General features: G+C 36.7%; 2 protein-coding genes across 5 annotated transcripts in view; one reads left to right on the top strand and one right to left on the bottom strand.

The window, feature by feature from the left end:
- The window catches only part of LOC106065112 (segmentation protein even-skipped-like), a 36518-nt gene extending 27702 nt beyond the window's left edge, over positions 1-8816 (top strand). Inside the window, exons 2-3 of the mRNA XM_056045435.1 lie at positions 5860-6020; positions 7332-8816. Of these exons, the coding sequence (XP_055901410.1) occupies positions 5860-6020; positions 7332-8036 (866 nt within the window). The 3' untranslated portion in view covers positions 8037-8816. The remainder of the gene's footprint in view (positions 1-5859; positions 6021-7331) is intronic.
- Positions 8817-10192: 1376 nt separating this feature from the next.
- LOC106065100 (acid-sensing ion channel 5-like) overlaps positions 10193-20375 on the bottom strand; it is an 81763-nt gene continuing 71580 nt past the window's right edge. For 3 of the 4 annotated variants that reach the window (XM_056003995.1, XM_056003994.1, XM_056003996.1), the window contains 4 exons: positions 19785-19841; positions 18464-18602; positions 17561-17661; positions 10193-14677 (listed from right to left, as the gene is read on the bottom strand). In XM_056003995.1, coding sequence (XP_055859970.1) covers positions 14505-14677; positions 17561-17661; positions 18464-18602; positions 19785-19841 — 470 coding nt within the window. In that variant the 3' untranslated portion in view covers positions 10193-14504. The remainder of the gene's footprint in view (positions 14678-17560; positions 17662-18463; positions 18603-19784; positions 19842-20375) is intronic. The other variant, XR_008773630.1, reaches the window with a different exon arrangement.

The raw sequence follows: 20375 nt of genomic DNA, 5'->3' as shown, positions 1-20375 counted from the left end.
AAATGTTTACTCCCCCCCCCCCACGCGTTGCCAGCACAAGGTTTATGTCTAGCCTTTAAAATTGCAATTTATTAATACTACATAATACTACATAATACTACCTACTACCCCTGTAATTGCAACCACGTGCTTTATCAATAATATGAGCTGTCAAACCAAATGAGGGGGTAGGGGGAGATAGTAGAAAAGAAATGACCCCATTATTCGTCATTGCCTGTGCGGTTCATTGCCTACTTTGAGTGTTAATTGCATATTCATGGCCATTTATGACAACATTCAGGGATAATTTTCCCGCCGGTTTCACGACGTCTTATCGCTGAGATTGCAAGCCCCCTCTTCTTTTCTCCAACTGTTTAATTACCTCCCCTTAAGTGACGAGATTATTCGTAGTTATCTTTCCTTGCCTTCTTGGCGTTTTTCTCGGTAAGAGTCGCTCGTCTCTTGGACTTGACGGCAAGTCCTCACACACACACAGTTGTCTTTGATGAGGTTTGGGGCAAATGTTTCCCTACGCTTGTACGAGCTCCCACCCCCGCCCCCTTTTTTTAAATTTTCTTCTCCACCTCTTTTTCCACGTCCCAGCTCAACACCTCTGCAGGTGGTGTGGTCAAGTGGTCACTGAGGCATCAAGTAGTCAGTCGTGTAGCCTCATTATCGATGGTCTGGAACCCTAATGCTTTTGAAGCGTTTAACAGTGGCATTTTTCATGACCACTTTATTGGTCAGTTCCAAGATTACATGTCCCTGTATGACCAAACTTGTTTATGGGAATTAAATGACAGGAAACCAAACTGTACCGGGGGGGGGGGGGGGGGGGGAGCTCATTGGTATTCATATTTTTATCTGCTCCTGTTTTAAAAATTCAAGAAGGCCTAATGATGTAAACTACACAATAGAATGCTCAGGACATTTTAATTCTAAATAGAACTATGTAGTATTATAAGATGGAAATGTAAAGCCTTATTTATAATTAAGTAAGATGATATCTTATGAAAGATAATTGTAGGAATAGATAATAAAAATTTCAAATGTTGAAGTTTATTTTTGTGTTCTTTGAGCTTTGCCAAACCGTTTCTATGGAGTTATAATATGTGTTCTTTTTTAATCGGAACTGTAGATGGTCTGCTAATAAAACAAACAAACAAACTACATTGATAGTTTAATAATGTACTCAACGCATCGTCGTATCGATCATTACCTGCCCCTTGTTTTAACCTAACTCATGTTAACCACTCTATAATTAGAAAACATCCAAGCGTTCAATGACCATGCATACAAAGCAGCGTGTTTTAGCTGTTCGTCTGTTTTTTCTAGCGTCAAGCCCTACACCATGTCATGGTCCGCTACCTCAGTTTCCTCCCGCAGAAAATCAACGTCACTTGATACTTTAATAAGTCAGTGTAACCAGCACATTTCTCTTTGTACGAAAAGCATCATAAATATTTGGCGGGAACACTCTTCATCCCTTGTGAAAACACCTTCACGTCTGCCGGAGTAATAAACTTTTATAACAGGTCACATTTACAGTGTTCATTAAAAGTGGAAATATCATATAACAAGCCGTCTTGTTCTCTTTTTGAGAAAAAAAAAATTCATTGTGTTGCTGATGCTGGGTCAGGAGCAGACGACAGAAAAAAAAAATAAAAAAATGGCGGCATTGAATCAATAGCCTCGCAGATGTCTGATATATATCATATCTTCTCTTCATCTCTGTCAAAGTGGGTTTTTTTTTCTAATGAGTTCTAATTAACTTTATTTAATTTACATTTCAAAAAGATATCTTACTTTTGTGATGAATAAATATTCAGGACAAATTAAAAATATTTTATTATCTCCCTTTGACAAATGTTAACAACGTTCTATTTAGAGTTTAGAGGATGGTAATTGACTTTATACGCATCAGAAATGGAGACAATTATTGTGTTTGCTTTCAATGTGACAAAGTTATAGTTAAAACATTTTTTTTCTTCTTTATTCTTAAATGTGCAGTGTTGCCCAAAGATTTTCGGCTTCAGGGTCATCAAATTATCCGACACGCGTATCTCGGACCAAATCACAAAAAATCATGGAATTCAAAGAACTAAACTTTTGCGACTTCATTTTTTTTTCCAGATACCCCATCAATCTGCTGGTCTACAAACGAGATGGGACCAGTTCGCCCTGAGCATGCTATAAACATGAAAGCTGCGCTATATAAAAGCTATTTAAAATATATATATATATCAAATTAAGAGGCGTGTGCTGCATCAAGGGTTTGATCGTTTGGCTCCCTATCATAGGAGTCTAGTTCTTCTTCGCTCTCATTTTAATGATTGAGATTTCAGACGAGTATTTTCGTACATAAGAGATGAACTGTGCAGTGGTTTGCAGACTAAGCAGCTCTCCATATTGTTTTATTTTAGCGGCCCCCAAAAGGGAATAGCCGCTATTAGCTGTGTGTGGTCTGTCCGTCAATACACCAGTATTGGTAACACTTTCGACACGTGCAAATCTTTTCTTTTTGTATCGACGGAGATAAGGTTGTAGTTTTTGATATATAGTAGTTCATAGTTACTGATATTCTTTCTGATAATATTGAAACCTGCCATTTTACCTGGCTGAGCGGACCACTTCAGGGGGCCGATTTTGAGTTTGTGTTTACACATAAACTGTCTTTGTAATCTTGTTTGTTTTGTTTTTTTACTAGAGTGGGTTTTTTGGGGCCAGTGTCTTGTTCAAGCCTCACAGGAATCTTGCGACTGAGATTTTTACTTCTCGATTTGTATTTATAGGATCTGGGTCGATTCAGTTTTAAGCGGATTTGTTTGGATGAAGTCCATTATCATCATCATCTTTCCTCTGAGTTCCTGATACATGGGGCCCAAGAAAAAACAAGTCACTCTCCACGGTCTCTTGCTAATTTTTAATGGCTTCCAAGCTCTTTCCGGTCCTCTCGGCTTCCTCTAATATACTGCGTCGCCATATTCTTTTTGGTCTTCCTTTACGTCTTGTTCCCTGGGAGTTCCACTCTAAGGCCTGTCTAGCTCTGTTGTTGGTAGTTTTTCTAAGGGTGTGACCAATGCATCTCTGCTTCCTCTTTAAGATCTGCACTTCTATATTTTTCTGTCCACTCATCTCCCACAGTTTGGTGTTTTCTACTTTGTCGTACCAGTGTATTTTTAAGAAACTTCTCAGACATCTGTTGATGAAGGTCTGTACTTTTTTTTTGTTGTTGCTTCAGTTGTTCTCCATGTTTCAGAACTGTACAGTAGAACCGCTTTTACATTACAGTGAAAGATTCTTATTTTAGTTTTGTTAGATGTGAGGAGATTTCCAAATTGGTTTTAGGAGTGTAAATGTCGGACGTGCTAGATTTATACGACGTGTAATGTCTTCATCTGTTCCACCTGATATACTGATGAAATCCATTGTGATGACAGGATAACGACCTCATTCATCGTATGCTACACACTTGTATATCTCTCAGAGAAATGTTTCTTTACTTTTACAAAGTACTGACTAATACGTGACATTATCTTACAATTCATATTACTGCGTACAGTATTTAAAACAACAACAACAAAAGCAAACCAATAAGAGTAGCGCATACTGATAAGGATTTTCTTTTGAGTGTTAATCTATCAATCACCCAGAGAGAAGAGGCAATCAACTTAAAAGGTAGCCCCCCAAAAACAATATCACCAGATGACCAGATACATAGCAGCAAGTGTAGCACTCGTGGTAGCCTTGTTGCTCCATGAAAGAGTTGCTCCACGGACATGACGTCACAGAGACTCAAGTGAAGTATTCTCGAACTCCCCAGACCGCCAATCGACAAGTGTGAGTTTGTGTGCAGGGTAGTGTGGGGGGGGGGTGCTGAGAGACCTGGACCGAGCAGCAATGCATGCTGTGAGCAGCAGCGCAATGGTCAAGTTGATGTCCACTCCACTGTGAACCCAGAGGTGTTAATTGGCAATTAATTACTTGACAGCAATATCTCTGGATAGTCGAAGATTAAGGAGTGAATCACTTGAACCAAATGCGGTTTTAAAAAAAATAGGCACTTTGGCAATTTGGACGTGGGGAAAAAATAATTTAAGAACTTTTCCATTCCTTTGACCTTTTCATTTAGGGGGAAAACATCAATGAGGATATTTTAAACAGGTGAACAATTTTACGTTCGGCAAATAAATTACAAATTTTATCAAAAAGGTATTGATAGGACGGTGAAATAGGACTTGATTGGACCGTGAAATAGGACTTGATAGGACGGTGAAATAGGACTTGATAGGACGGTGAAATAGGACTTGATAGTACCGTGAAATAGGACTAGATAGTACCGTGAAATAGGACTTGTAATGATAGTACCGTGAAATAGGACTTGATAGTACCGTGAAATAGGACTTGATAGGACGGTGACTACATTTCACGCTTTAATGAAATGAAAGTCACCCTATATACTAAAGACTGCTAAACATTTTGAATTTGTGTGTCCCTTCTTTTAATTAACTTCTTTAGCTCATTTACTATCGCACATTTCCAGACATTTTCATTTCATATATATGGGATTGTGTGGATATACTATGACATTTTTGTCTTTCAGAACTAAGTCTTATAAGCAGGGGCGGACTGGCTATTGGCATTCGGTGGGCCGGTAGGACCACAGTAATCATCTCTTTTTTTTTTTTTTTTTTTTTTGAAGTCACGTCTGTATTTTATAAGATAATGGCCGCATGGATACCACTTCGGCAAGTATTGAATTGTCAAAGGTTTTATAGTAGTCTCTTACAAAAGGGGCCCTCTGAGCAACGTAATTAAAAATAAAAAATCTTTTACAGACTCTACAAGGGCCTACTAATTTAATCTAAAACATTTTCCAAAATAATGTAAATAGCCTACTGGTAGGGCTTCATCCTTTTAGGGCCTATACACTTTGCGATTGAAAAGCAACATAAGGCCTGTAATCCTTATAAGGATATAGTGTTCACTGTATGCATTATCAAACTTAATATAATCATTTTGAGGACTGGTAGACCTAGAATTGGATGTCCATCACAAATACAATTTATGGGCCGGATGGTCTAGAAATGCCCTGGCCGAACTGGGCACCCAGTCTGCCTCTGCTTATGAGCCAATGTCCACCGTATTGGCGGAGATACTTATGTAAGTGAAGAAATCAAACAGAAATTCTATTTACGTAATAAAACACTTTTAAATCCACAACTTGAAATGATAAAACATTACACACACTCCAAACACACAATGTAATTTAAAGTAGATTTACAGCCCGTTCATGACAGTAGCGCCACTGGGATGAATGGATAGTAGATTTTTACAAAAGTAGACATAATAATAATAATAATAATAATAGCTTTTATATAGCGCTACTTTCATGCTTATAGCATGCTCAGAACGCTTTTGGTCCAATCTCTTTTGTGGACCAGTGGGGTGGGGGGGGGGGGGAGGGGGTATCTAGGCGCTCAGTAAACACAACTCTGCCCGAGTCGGGTGTCGAACCTCGAGCCCTTCTAGGTAGCCAAGCCAAGCCAGGTTCAAGCGCACTTGGCCTCTCGACCACGCTTCCCACAATAATAAACTAGTTTTGATCAGTTCACCGATCCCACGTATTACCTCCCCTAGTATATATAACCTATCCAATGTTAAATTCTCTAACTCCAGATATACCATCCTTTTTAAAAAAAAAATTATGTGGTCAGAAGGTTAACATGAAATTTTAACAGCGCTACAAATGTTATCAATGTTACATTTGATACTTAGTCAATTCATCAATAAATGTTTTACAAGGCATTCCTATATTCGACCCGAAAGGTTTAGGTTTAATCAACTCACATATTCTCTCTTCTTTTTTGGTTTCAACAGATTCATCGCTGGATGACAATCAGGTGCGTCGTTACCGGACTGCATTCACTCGGGAACAGATCGGCCGTCTGGAGAAAGAATTCCTGAAAGAGAATTACGTGTCCAGGCCTAAGAGGTGCGAGTTGGCTGCATCATTGAATCTACCCGAGGCTACTATCAAGGTGAATAATCGTTACTTTACTTTGCTATTATTATTTTTTTTGTTTGTTTACAAAGGAGGTGTCGTGGATGAAAGAGACACATGGTCTTTAGCAAGGTGTGAGGTCCAAATTAAGGGCAGGATCTTTAAGTGATAGTTTTCTTCTTCTTTTGCGTTCTCAGTTTTATGTTGGAGGTTCATATAACTAGTCCTATAGATGAGGTAAACTACGCAGCGGTTTTTTAGACAAGGCAGCTCTCCATATAGTTTGTCTTATATAGTACTGGTCTGTGGTCAGTGTCTTGCTCGGGTTTCTCTAAGTAGTATGCAGCTTTAGACAGTAAGGATCTGTTTTCTTTGGTGAGACACTCCATAGGGGCAAAATTCACGATTTTCAATGTTTTTCGTAACATTCTTTTTCCCCTGCATTTCATGGCCCAGACAATGTATCCCAAGAGTACTAATAATCAAATAGTCACAGTTAATAGTAGTTCTTAGTATAGTATTCATTTGTTTCACGGTATGATTAAGCCCGTTCTCCAGGTGCCACCCTTCCTTGCATGATCTCGAAGGCTTGCTGCTTCTGTGTTCTTGGCCCTTCAAGGCGTATTCTTACAGACTCCTACAGGATGAGACTCACTGTATCTTCACTGGCCAGGCTTTCATGTGAGGCAGACGAGGTAGAAACTAGTGCAAGACATTCGGCTCTTTTTTTTTTAAATACCTCTTAGCAAGGTGTGTCTGCGTGGCATTAACCGTCTGGAAATTGAGGAGGTCTCGTTCGAATCCCTTTTTTTTTATTCCAGCTGAGTTGTATTTACTGAGCGCCTCAATGCAGCAAAACCCTTCTCCCAGGTACCACCTGACCCCAACGTCCACTATTAACGTCCACTATTAACGTCCACTATTAACTTCCACTCTTCTCACTAATTATCAGGAGGATATTGACACGATATTGAACTGGTTGCCTTACATTATAGATTCGAAAAAGTATTTTTGTTATCACGTTACTAAAAATCTTTTCTTATTAGATATATACAGGGTAAATGTTTTTTGAAAACATTTAACAAATACGTGAATTAAATTTAGAATAGTTTGCATTTCATCTAAACGCTGAAAGCATCTAACAGAAACGGATTTTCATAAATTGGTAAAAAAAAATTACTTTTCGACGCTGCCATCTAAGTAGCCTTGTCAATATCCTGTCATTATTCTTTTGACCATTAGAGAGAAAAGAGAATTTAAAAAATGTGTATAGATTCCATTCTTTATATCTTTTATATTCTATAGGAGGACTAAGGTTTCCACTTCCAATATTTTTGTTTGTTTGCAGGTCTGGTTTCAAAATCGTCGTATGAAAGATAAAAGGCAGCGGATGGCTCTGGCTTGGCCGTACGGAATAGCTGATCCTCACCTGTACGCTTATCTTGCTGCAGCTGCAGCGTCTTATCCTTACGGGATACCTCCATCACCTCATGGCTGTTATACACCCCCAGGAGTTCCTCTGTCACAAACGCCCCAGCCATTTTCTCCCTCGTCGCACCTGCCGATGTCTTCGACAGTTAGGCCGGCGCCCGTGTCGCCGAGTGACTTTCTCGGTTCCTACCTTCGCCAAAACGGAGTCGGGGCTTTCGGCATGGGCGCACCTCACGGGAGTCCTCACCCGAATTTCCCTCACACCTCCAGCCCCCTTTTGAGGTCGCCGCTGGATCCGACGGCCATGTCTCTTTTGGCTGCGCACGCCTCTTCGGCTCTGACGTCAACGCACCTGACGTCACCTCACTTTCTCTCATCCCTCGACTCTGTTCGATTGGCCGCTGCAGCATCAGCTTCGTCCAATCAGAGCTCGCCATTTCCTCACTCGCCCACCACGATGTCCTCCAATCACCAGCCTGGACTCAGCCCTGCTAACCTTCGCAGGGTCAGCTCACCGATACACGCTCCAGTGGCAAAGAAGGCCGTGAACTTACCATCGACATCATCGTCATCATCAAAAGGTCTCTTTCGACCTTTCCAAACAGATTCTGAAAGAAACTAAATTCTACAAAACTTCAAAACAATAATAACAAAATAAGCAGGATGACTTTGCTTTCCCAGAATTCCAGTTGAAACGTAGGCCTATAGCCAGTGGTCAAGACTTTAGTCAACAAATAAACAGTCCTTCTGCATTTAAATTCGCTTCAATGCACACCAATGTCCAGACTTAGTACCGATGGGTTGATAGTTGCATTGAAAATAATTACAATATATCCCCTACACAGCAGATTTATTATTAAGTCTGACCGGAAATAATACACCCATATGCCATTAATGTGAGGATGATGGGTGAAGGAGTAAACTTTCCCGCGTGTTTTGTGCTTTATAAAGATTGTAATAGAACTACTTTTTTTTTTTTTATTTGCAAAAGGTCAACAACAGGCTAGCCTTTAAAATAGGCTAGGTTAAAAACGCCACTAGATGCACAACTCACAAGTTTAAGCTTAACGACCTTTGAACCTAAAGACGCTGTGCTACTCTTTCTTTGTTTACAAGAGTTCAATAACAAACAATAAATAAACGAAACACAAACATTAAAAACTAAATAAGATTAAACTCTTATTATTGCTTAATGGTTTTGGACCACTTCATGTCGAAACTTGCAGGGTGTCAGGGCTAACCTATAACTGTAATAACAATATTCAGTCGAGACGTTGGCTTTTTAAAGTACAATTGTCTGTTTTCGAATTTACTTTTAAAAAATTAATTTCTGCATAGTTTATACTAACATAAACTAATAGATACACTGAGGTTCCAAAAAATAAATAATTGCATTAAAGCCCCCCCCCCCCAAAAAAAAAGAGTTAAACTGCTTTCTTTCTTTTGTTCTCTAATACTTGAGCACAATTTTCAAAACCTTCCTGGAGATTCATATTCAAGATGTTGAATCTGCATGATTTCGTCACACAGGGAGGTATTTACAGACCAGACAATACAAAAGTCCAATATTGTATTTGTCAATTGTCAGACTACGTGGTTTGTGGTATGTAGGAAAGTCGACACTCTGAGAACCTTCCAAGCAAGTTTGTTAACAAATTTGGTTATATTTTCCAGGGTCCTTGTCCCTAGATAAACACAATTTTTGAGAATTCAGCATTGATATCTAACTTCACATTAGATTCACGAGAACTCAGCGATTAAATACAAATACAGCTTTGATCTAACACCAGATTAGATTCATGGGAACTGAACAGTGATCTAACTTCAGATTGAATTCTACAGCTCTCAGCATTGTTTCTAACTCCACTATAAATTTAGGACATCTCAGCATTGATTTAACTCCACTATTAATTTGGGACATCTCAGCATTGATTTAACTCCACTATAAATTTGGGACATCTCAGCATTGACCTAACTTCAAATTAAATTCTCGATAACTCCCATCGATCTATCTACACTCAATTCGAGAGTTCTCAGCTTTGATCTACATTGAGTTCTGGAAATTTGACAAACTTCTTCATAGACATTAAAACAAATATGTCTGAAAATTCAGTAGCATGACAAGGGATCTCAAACTTTGAATGTAATGTTTAAAGTTTTCAATTCTCTTTGCCCCATCGGTATACTTGTACTCGAGTTCTTGTATTATTATTTGTTGTCACACACCCTTGTCATTTCATGACCTGATTTTATTAATTGTAATAAATATTTGACCTAATCTATACTTTTGTCCTTATCTTTATTTTAAGTTATATTTTAAATCTCATTCTCTCATTGGTTGCACAATGAACAATGTATTAACCAGATTTCCAAATCACGAACAATACCAGTAAGAGAAAGAGGTCAGAAAGAAAAAAACCTTAAAGGAAAAATATTTCTGGTATATTATTTGTAGTGTCTATTTTAATGTAAATTTAAATAAATTTTGGAAAATTAATTTCTTTTCCCTAATGTAGTGCTTAATCATAATATAAACCCAATCATCAATGTGTCTGTCTGTCTGTCTGTCTGTCTAACGTTGTTTCCGCCTCGCTTGCTTTCTTACTTTCCTTCTCTACTTAAAACAAACAAGAAAACATTTTGATCCAATCTTTGAGGCTTCATCAGCCAAATTTTATTTCCTGAAAATATTCATCATTTATTTGACAATTTGTATTTAGAACTTAAATTCTCTTACCGTGACACTTTTTTTTTTCTATTTTTTAAAAATCTTAACTCTTTTTAAACTGAATCTCTTATCATCTTGTTGTTCACTTGAAAGATCTAGCTCTAAATTAATAAATTGTTAACAAAATGCTTGCATTATATATTGGGATCTTAATAGGAAAATCTGTCTTGAACATTAGTTCCCTAATGGCTATACATATGTAGGCTTTATGTCTCTCCTTCGCAAAAAAATTACATTGTAAATTTATCCAAGTGTCAATCTAGTCGTCCATCTTAATGGATCTCAATTACCAAAACAAACGGTCACGTGATAATATTGCTAAAACAACGAAAAAATAAAAGAAAACTGTCACGTGTTAACCATGGTTGATTAAAATTAGATCGTAATTTGTATCGAAGAGATAGAGAAGCACGCGACTCAATGTTGTTTGTTTACGATTAAAGAGTGAGGTCCAGTAGATAGTTAAACTCTGCTCTGTCATTAGTTTTCTTGGTTGGTTCAGGCAAACTGTTTCATCCTCTAATAGCACAGCAGCAGAAAGGGAACTCGTAAGAATTTGTCCTACGGAGAGACACACTTTAGGTGACTGCTAGTGAACGCGCAATCGTGACCACATTAATTCCAAGGGGGACTGTAGGTTAGATCTAGATAAACAGACAGTTAAGGCTAGGCTTTGATAGGAGCAATATCTTATGTTATAGTGACTTATATAGTGATAATATTTGATAAAATCCTGTTGATTTACTTTAATGTAAAAGTCTTGTTCTGTAAGTCTGTTGAAACGAACTCATGCTACGGGTACTGAAACAATCTTCTGATCAGCACAAACTTTACAGTTCCAGATTAGGCATCAACACATTCTTCATGTGTTCATTCTGTTCCATAATGCGCTAACTTCGGAAACAAGATCTTGGACCTTGTTGTCATTTTCTCTTCAAGGCTTTTTTTTTTTGGCAAATCATTTGTCAAGCCGAAATACAAATTTAGTGTAAAGTAACAACTTTTTTTTTTGGCAAATCATTTGTCAAGCCGAAATACAAATTTAGTGTAAAGTAACAACTTTTTTTTTTGGCAAATCATTTGTCAAGCCGAAATACAATATTAGTGTAAAGTAACAACTTTTTTTTTGGCAAATCATTTGTCAAGCCGAAATACAATATAAGTGTAAAGTAACAACTTTTTTTTTTGGCAAATCATTTGTCAAGCCGAAATACAAATTTAGTGTAAAGTAACAACTTCTTTTTTTTTTTGGCAAATCATTTGTCAAGCCGAAATACAAATTTAGTGTAAAGTAACAACTTCTTTTTTTAATTGTTTGCCTTCTGTCTGTATTATCCCAATTATGGCTCCAGAAGCGAAAATTTAAATTTCAATAGTTTTGGTAACACAAATGAAGTCATTGAAAAGAGAATAAAATCTAATAACTCAGTTCGAATGTGAAGAATTGAACTCGCTTCATGAATGGACAATTCGTGACCACGTGATACTAGGTACAAGATAAAATGATGAATTCAAATAATAAAAAGAACGTACAAATTGAAGCATTAAAAAAAAACTAGAGAGTACATTTCAACGTATCCAATACAATAGCGATGTTGTCTCGCTGACTGTTGACCACACGTAGGTTAAGCAGTCATCACTTAGCGTGCAAGAAAATGACTGCAGAACTAATTCGTGTTGATAAGTCTACAATATATATAACAAATGTAATTAACCGAATACAAGATTCAGTATTGAACTATGACAACACTGGATAGCCCTCGCTGTCTTCAATGCACTCCAACACGAGTTCAAATGACTTTTAAACAAACTCATTTGATGGGGACGAATGAATGAATATTTATAAATGTTCACAAATAAATGTTCACTTGTGTTTCCTTGTTCCTTCGGAAGTGAAGATGATTACATCCTAGCCAACATCTCTCGCAGAACGGCGAGATGGCGGTGGGAAGGATTCAAACCCAGGCCGTAGAGACTATCACAGCCCAGAGCGCATACCACACCACCAGGCAACCATCAAGACTCAGAGTTAGTATCAGTGAACGTACATTAAATAAAAAGCTGAATACATTAGTTATGAGGGTGAAATAGATTTAGACATTCAGGTAAAAGTTCAAAGAATGTTCACTGTAAACACACACAAAGAAAACATCTCTACGGTGATATATTTATGTACAGTAGACTTCATCTTTCTTTCATTCATTCCATGTTTTTGATACATTAATCTCTGCCTTTTATTCCATTTACACAATGGTCGTGACACGTGACATAGGAAAAAAAATACACTTGACAAAAAAGTTGAAAGATAAAAAAAATAAAAAAATAAGTCACAAAAAATATGCATGTCAACAATATTCAGTACATTGTAGTTTCTAACTACTTCACGGGAATTAGTATCAAGGAAACACTACAATGGTTAGACTCAACATGGCGAGAATATAAATATATCACTGCAGTGGCGGCGCTCAGATGCTGAGGGGATGTTTAACTGCTCCGGATAACAAGTATCTAGGGCAGCGGTTCTCAACCTTTTAAGTTTGGCGACCCCTTTTTACAATCCCCCACTCTGCCCGCCCCCCGCCCCCTCACACACACACAAATACAGCAATAGAAGAATAGATAATAACAATCCATAGTTTCGATGGTCTTAGACGACCCCTGGCAAATGGTCAATCGACCCCCAAGGGGGTCGCGACCCACAGGTTGAGAACCCCTGATCTAGGGGGATATAGTAAATGTTAGAAATTTAGAAAGAAAAGAATCTGTGCCCACATTGTACAGTCGTGTACACCCAATTTGTATATATCTTTTTAAATAATAAATTAACTAACGCTATTTTTTTTTTGTAAAGTTAAATTTGGGAAAGGGTTGTTTAAGGTCACACTAATAGCGGATCAGACCTGGTGACACCCTCCCTTGCAACGCGTCTACATCGCGGCATGGAAAGAGATGTGTTCAAATCAGGCATGAAACTGAAATGGGTTTGAAAAATGAAAAAAGAAAAATCACCAAAAATCAATATCATTGCCATTTCGTCAATTGTGATTTGTTAGGATATCTATGTGGATATCTATTTGGATATTTATTTGGATATCTATTTGGATATCTATTTTATATCTATTTGGATATCTATTTGGATATCTTTTTGGATATCTATTTGGTAAAGACAGTGTTTAATGAACGTGTGTAACTGTTGGATGCTGTACTTGGCTTGATACCAACAAGATTTAACTGACTTCGATAACCATTGTTGTATTTTAGACACCAGTTCGATACATTCACGAGAAAGGAGTGAAGGTAACAATGACATACTTCATACAACTGGTTGAATATTTAAACTACGTTCATTGGACCAAGGGGACGATGGTCTCTTGTCATTAAATCTTTATTTCTATAGTATTCAACGTCTAAACCATCTTGTTCAAGACCCGAAGACCAATTCTAATTATTTTTCTTAACTATCCATGGTTTATCAGTCTTATGAGCTGAAGCGCTCCATGGTCATGGCCACATTCTTATATGCTTGCGAGTCTTGGACGCTGACTGTAGAGACAGAGAGGAGAATCCTAGCAATGGAATTGAGATGCTACAGAAGGATGCAAGGCATGACAGTCAAAGACCGCATCACAAACGAAGAGATTAAAGACAGGGTTATTACAGAGATTGAACCCCACGATGACCTGCTAACTACTATAAAAACAAAACATAAACCAAAACTCTATGACCATATTACAAGTGTTGAGGCTTGCAAAGACATTCCTTCAGGGAACAGACCAGGAAAAGGAAGAAGAGGCAGACAGAGAAAGCGATGGGAAGGCAACATAAAAGAATGGACGGGCCTGCCATTGATAGAGGTTCTATCCAAGGCAAACGACACAGAGGAATGGAGAAAGATGGTAGACAAATCTTGTATGGTGCCCCAACGGTCCAACTAACTAAGGGATAGGTGAAGGTGAATGAACTGTTACGAGATCTGTAACAATAACGCAATCTGTTCTAAGTGCCATGCAAAGTTACTCTTAAAACTCGTTTAATTCTGGAGCCTGCAGCATAATGATTCAATTTTGAAATATTCATTGTTTACTCGCCTTAATAAAAAAATAAAATAATATACAATTTTCTCTTCACCAGAAGTAAATGGGTAAATATGTGTTTAAAAGCTGGACAGATTTTCTTTTTCATTTGCATATACATGGATGTAACTTGTCATCCAGCAAACTTTCTCGAGATTTCTTCATTATGTTAATGTAGAACAACATGATACCAAAAATGACACGAAAGTATATTTTAAAAGTTCCGAAATAAAAAAAAAATGTCCCGCGGACGTTTGGTTTGGGCAATTGACAGATGAAATGGTCAAGTTTAAGCGTTAGCCTGCATGGCAGCCTGGACCGCGTCCTGGGTTTCCTTGTGACGTTTCACGCGTTCGTCCAGTTTCCTGCCTCTTGTGGCCAGGAGGAAGATGAGTTCCAGCATCTCAGCGACTGTCACCAGGCTGAAACCCATGAAGAGGCCAATCTGACCTCCGATTGACCCTGTAGATTAAACACAAAACTACTTTAATGGTTGCCCATGAACCAAATGCAACAAGCAAAGTATAAAACATTCTTTAAAAAAAAAATAATTAACAAAGCTTATCTAAAGTGGAAGAACTCGTCCTTTAAACAACTATGTCTACCAATAATGTACAAGTTATTTCCCTTATTCGCTATCAAACAAAATAATTAATTACCAATAATTAATTGAATAATTGAGAATTTTTGTTTATTGATTCATGTCTTGTTAGGTACAAAAAATAATTGTTTAAGGTATCAACTTGATGGGAGAAATAGCGTTAACAATTATTTAAGGGGACTAAACCCAACAAATTTAGCCATATATGTGAATACTGAAGTATTAGTTTCCCTTGTTACTATTAAACAAAATAATGAATTACCAGGAATTAGTTGTCTTATTGGTTACTTTTTTTTCATTGATTCTTGTCTTGTCTATTTCATTGAATAATTGTGCGAAATTTATGTTTGAACCAAGATTGGGTGTGGGAGAAATAACGTGTACACACTTGATACCAGACAGACAGAGGGAGTTAGTTGATATAAGCTTTGTAAAAAAAAAAGTGAAAAATAAAAATAGTGAATTAAAAAAAAGGTCTTATTGAGTTACAGTGTATATTTCAGTTTTAAGGCTTTCTGATACTCTCCTGGTCTTGCGATATATATATATATATATAGTTCGTCCATCGTGGTTCGATGATGACCACTTTGTCATCCAGGGGGCTGAGGGCTTTGCACTGGGGTTTTATGCCTCCTCATGTGGCTGGTGAGAACTACGTGAGCCCGGAATGTTTGGCTGCACACTGGGCAGGTTATTACAGCTGGAGCTAGTGTCGTGGGCCTTGCTTTTCTTCTCTGATGTTTTTCTGCCAGCGTTGTTCTCTTTTCCTCAGCAACCTGGCGCCAGTTTTCCATGATGCTCTGTCATGTGCCTCTGTCTCCCAGGTGGCTGGGTCTATGCTGAACGCCTTCAGAGAAGCTTTGAGGGTGTCCCTGAAGCGCTTTCTTTGACCACCTTGCAAGCGCTTTCCTTCGCTTAGTTGACCATACAAGAGTCGTTTAGGGATGCGGTGGTCTTTCACTCTGCAGACGGGTCCTGCCCATCGCAGCTAAGCTGCATCAGGGTTGTATGGATGCTTTGCAGCCCTGCTCTTCGAAGGACTTCAGTATCTGGTATTTTGTCTTGCCATTTGACATTCAGTATTTTTCTTAGACATGTCATGTGGAAGTGGTTCAGTTTTTGTATAAGTTTTCTGTACACTGTCCACATTTCTGAGGCATAGAGCAATGACGGCTCGATAGAACCATAGATTTGTATTTGCGATTTATATGCGTCTGCTATCTTGCATGTTGACAAGAATACCATTCACGCTTTGATATAAGCGAGGAAAACAAAAAAAGAATAAGTTGCTTAGTCTGAATTGGAACTCGAAACTCTATGATGGAGGACCGACATGTTTTGATACTGAACTTATCCAGTACTTATAAAAACAGAAGGTTTAATAGGTCTATTATTGGTTTAAACTTTATTTTTAACGAACGATCCAATTTTCTACATTATTGTGATTATTGTCACGGGTCGCCCGTAGCCGATTTAGTAGGCCTATATTTCCATATAAATTAAAATTAATTAATAAAGACTAATGGTTATTTTAATAATTTTTTTAAAAAATTGATTAATGTGTTGTCATTGACAATGAATGGATGTGTACAATTTCCACTTAATCCAGAATGGGAAATAGGAGAAAAATCGTGTAAAGATTTTGAGCAGACAGACAGACAGACGGACAGCGTTGATAGAAGCTCTATAATAATTAACTCTAGGACATAAGTCGCTGGACTGTTTAACTTTCAATATTGACAGAGACTTTATTTTCAGATTAAACAGCAGCTGCAGTGGCGTAGCTAGGGTAGGGTCCAAATTCGAGAGCCCCCTCCCCGGACCCAACTTGAGGGGGTACCCCAAACGAATGTCCGTAATTTTTACATTAAATATTATACTTTTGCCATGCAATCTTGTTATTCATGTTTTTATATGGCAATCAAATCATTAAATAAGAACAATCTGGTATAAACTTTGTCACATGTAAATTATGAGTGAGTCTGGTGTGAATGTACATTTTGGTTTCTTATAGTTATAATGTCTTTTGTTTGGTGTAATGCACAAATTGTAAGACAAATTTCCTTACGGATAATAAAGATTATTATTATTATTATTATTATTATATATAATGTAGATTTGAGTGACACTGTTGCATGTATTCCACACAGATTAACTCTTTCCGGCGGGGAGTTATGTATTGTCAAGTTATATATTTATTAAGTACATTATCTCATGTCATGATGTCGAATGTCAAAATGCAGGGGGCCCCTAAAAAGGTCAATTCCCATGGGCCCCCATATCCCTAGCTACGTCAAGAGGGAAGCTAAAGGCTGCACTGAACCTTGTTTCGTGCACTCCACTCGTCCGGGGTTAGTTTTAAAATGTCCAGTTAGTGGTCATTATAAAAGTCTATTGATACATAGATTCTAGAGAAGCTTTACTTCGAGGCTTGCTTGAACTAACTATTAAAACAAAAATAATTATTAGTTTTATGTAAGCTTCAGCCTACTATTAACTATTCATAGTTATACTGATTTGTTTTACATAATCTATTTTAAACGCATTTGTGGATGAATTACGGTACGAGAGCCTATTCCTGTCCAGTGATAGGTTCCAACTGGCCCTTGACATATTTTAAAATGATTATTAAATAAACTATAATAAACAACTAAGGTTTTGTTCTTTCTGTTTTTGTTTTTTTTTTTGTTTTTTTTTGTTTTTTGTCAGGCTTAGATTTTCGATATAATTTCTTTATGACTCACCTAGTAATCCTTCAGCTGAATAAATAGCCACCTGCCTCATAGTGCTGACGATTGGGTCCGAGTAATACAGGTGAATGTATGCCACGTTCTGATTCAAGGTTCTATGTATCAACATACAGCACATTATTAGACACAATTAGATATGACTAGGAGGAAATATTTAAAAAGTAAAAAAAAAAATAAAAAAAAATACAGAGAGTTTGTGTTATCACGTCAAGTTCGGCAATGGACCAGGAATATTCAAACCATAATACATAAACATAAACTTTTGCATTGATTTGGAACGAGCCCCCTTTATAACATCATAATACATACCTCAGACAAAGAAAAATGCTTTTGGACCATGAATTCTAGTATCCCATTTACTTTTACAAACCCTCCAGCCCACAAAAAAGATAGTCCTACGGGTTAAATCTCTGACTTTTTTTTTCTAGCTTCTCCATTCTATATTAAAATAATAATCGGAAACCACCCTTCCCTTTCCCAATACTTCATTTATTTTGAGATAGTGTCTTCTAAATAAAGGAAAGACACAAATGAATAGTTTTATAAAAAGTTTAAAAAAGCAAGTTTCACGCCAAAATGTTTATATTGAAATGTACGCACAAAAAGAGTTTTACCAGGGCTTAAAACGGAAGGAGATTTAATTTTGTACTTTTAAATATGTCGGCTTAAAAAAAAAAAAGAAAAACACATTGAATAAATATATAAAAAAAATTAATAAGAATTGTACTAATGACACAATCCTATAGTAAAAACACAAATTACAGGCACAACAATACTTTACCCTAACCTGTTATATCTTTGTAGATCTACATTCACTTAATAGGGGGTTTCATATAAACAGTAAACCAATATTGAACATCTCTATTACTATTGATCTCTGAGTTGCTGTTCACTTACCTGTTATATTGTACCTGTATATCTTTGAAATACTTTGTGGCCCTAAACTTGGTTGTAGTGACCGCGGCTTTATATGTTGATTGCACACATGGTAGTGGACATTGGCATTTGGTCCTATTGCTTCCTCCGTAGTACAACCCTGAAAGTAGATGGTGCTAGATACACTCTATATGTTTTAGTACTAGATTTTGTACTAACTGTAACAATAGAACCGGATGGTAAGTACGCCTTAGTATTTTCAGAGGTCCAATGACCAACTGACCAATGTACTGCCAGGCTATCTCGTTTAGGCGAAGAGATAACAGAATTCTTTACAAAAGAAAACCAAAAAAAAATTTTTTTTCTTTAAGTACAAAGTATAAAAAGATAAAACAAAAAACTATTTACACATAATTAAATGTAATTTCAACTCTAGATTCACTAAACTTCACATGAAGCTTGAAACATTGTGACTGATCACTTTCATTTTCTCATACACTCACTATAAAATTAGAAACTCCAAAATATATATATAAAAGAATGTTCTATTAAAAAAATCCATATTATTTTTTAACTCAAGTAGCTATTTTTTACTTCTATTAAAAATTACTGTTCTTTCTCGGAATGTAAACATGTCGCTAGATGTTATTACAATTAAACAACCTTGATCTTGACACTCATTATTACGTGACACTAAGCTAGTGCATTTTTTTATAACCTAAAAACTGATAGTCTGGAACTTAGGGTATTTAACTCTGTATGAGACAGTTTTGGTTATCTGTTTAATATTAAAATACACCAACATTTTAACCTTTTTTGTCACAACATTTTACAACAGACATTTTACAATTTAGGCCGCATGCGAATTACATACGTAAGTATGTTTAGAGACTAGTACAAAATTTTATTCTTTGGCCTTTTTTTATTGACGCATTTCATTTTAACTTGAGTGTGTTTCTGTAGAATAGTTTAATATGATGAAAGGGAGATTACCAAGCATTTATTTATAGAGAATTTCAGAAATCAAATTAATCCTAGTAGTCTCTCTTTGTTTACAGTTTACAGTAATAGTTAATCTTATTAATTCTGCTACTAATTTGTATATTAACAAAAATTAAGTTGTTCTTCAGTCATGTAGCAATAGTCTGATTCTTCTAACATGTATTGATATTATTTTCGTGGAAAAGCCTGGACGTTTGATTGAACAATGTCATCAGGGCACAAACATGATTTTAATGTTAAAAATTAATATTTTATTCGATAGACTATTCTATACGCCGGTCACGCTATTTAACTAGATAGTTATTGATTAGCCTCCATTTTGAAAATGCAAATGACTTACTTTGAGCTTTCTCATAACAGCTTGCCAGGTGGGATACTTCACAAGTAGTTTCATTTCCTGAGTATTAAAAAAAAAAGAAATGTATTGAATCAATTAGGTCAAATTTCATTGTTGAAAATAAAGGGACTAGATTTACTCGAATAAATTATTTTGGGTCCCATTGGGGTATGATGCTACAATAAGGCCTCGCCACCAGACTCTGTTCGCCTCGGGTTCATGTCCATCTCTGCTTCTTGGTCTACCTCGATCCTGCATGCTTGCTAGATTAGGCACACCAACGCTAGCGGACAACGGCTTTGGCTATACAAGGCGCTAAAAAATATGCAGATCGCAACTGGGTCTGCGTAGTCGAGTGTAACACTGCACTCATGCATAATATTCGGAATCGAAGACATTGCCATTGCATTTAAATGTATAAGTACTTTTACGTTTTACATAGATGTAAAAAGTACTTATTTATCTAAAATTACATAGATGTTAAAGTAAACACAAAGTAAATGGATGTAAAATTACTTTTTAACTGAAAGTATATGGATAAAAAGTACACATTAACTAAAAGTGCATGGGTGTTAAATGAGCTAAAATACCTAA

This window comes from Biomphalaria glabrata, chromosome 11, assembly GCF_947242115.1.
Source record: "Biomphalaria glabrata chromosome 11, xgBioGlab47.1, whole genome shotgun sequence".
In the NCBI taxonomy this organism is placed as follows: Eukaryota; Metazoa; Mollusca; class Gastropoda; family Planorbidae; genus Biomphalaria; species Biomphalaria glabrata.
The sequence above is the reverse complement of the archived record's forward strand: the minus strand, read 5'-3'. Positions and strand labels throughout refer to the sequence as shown.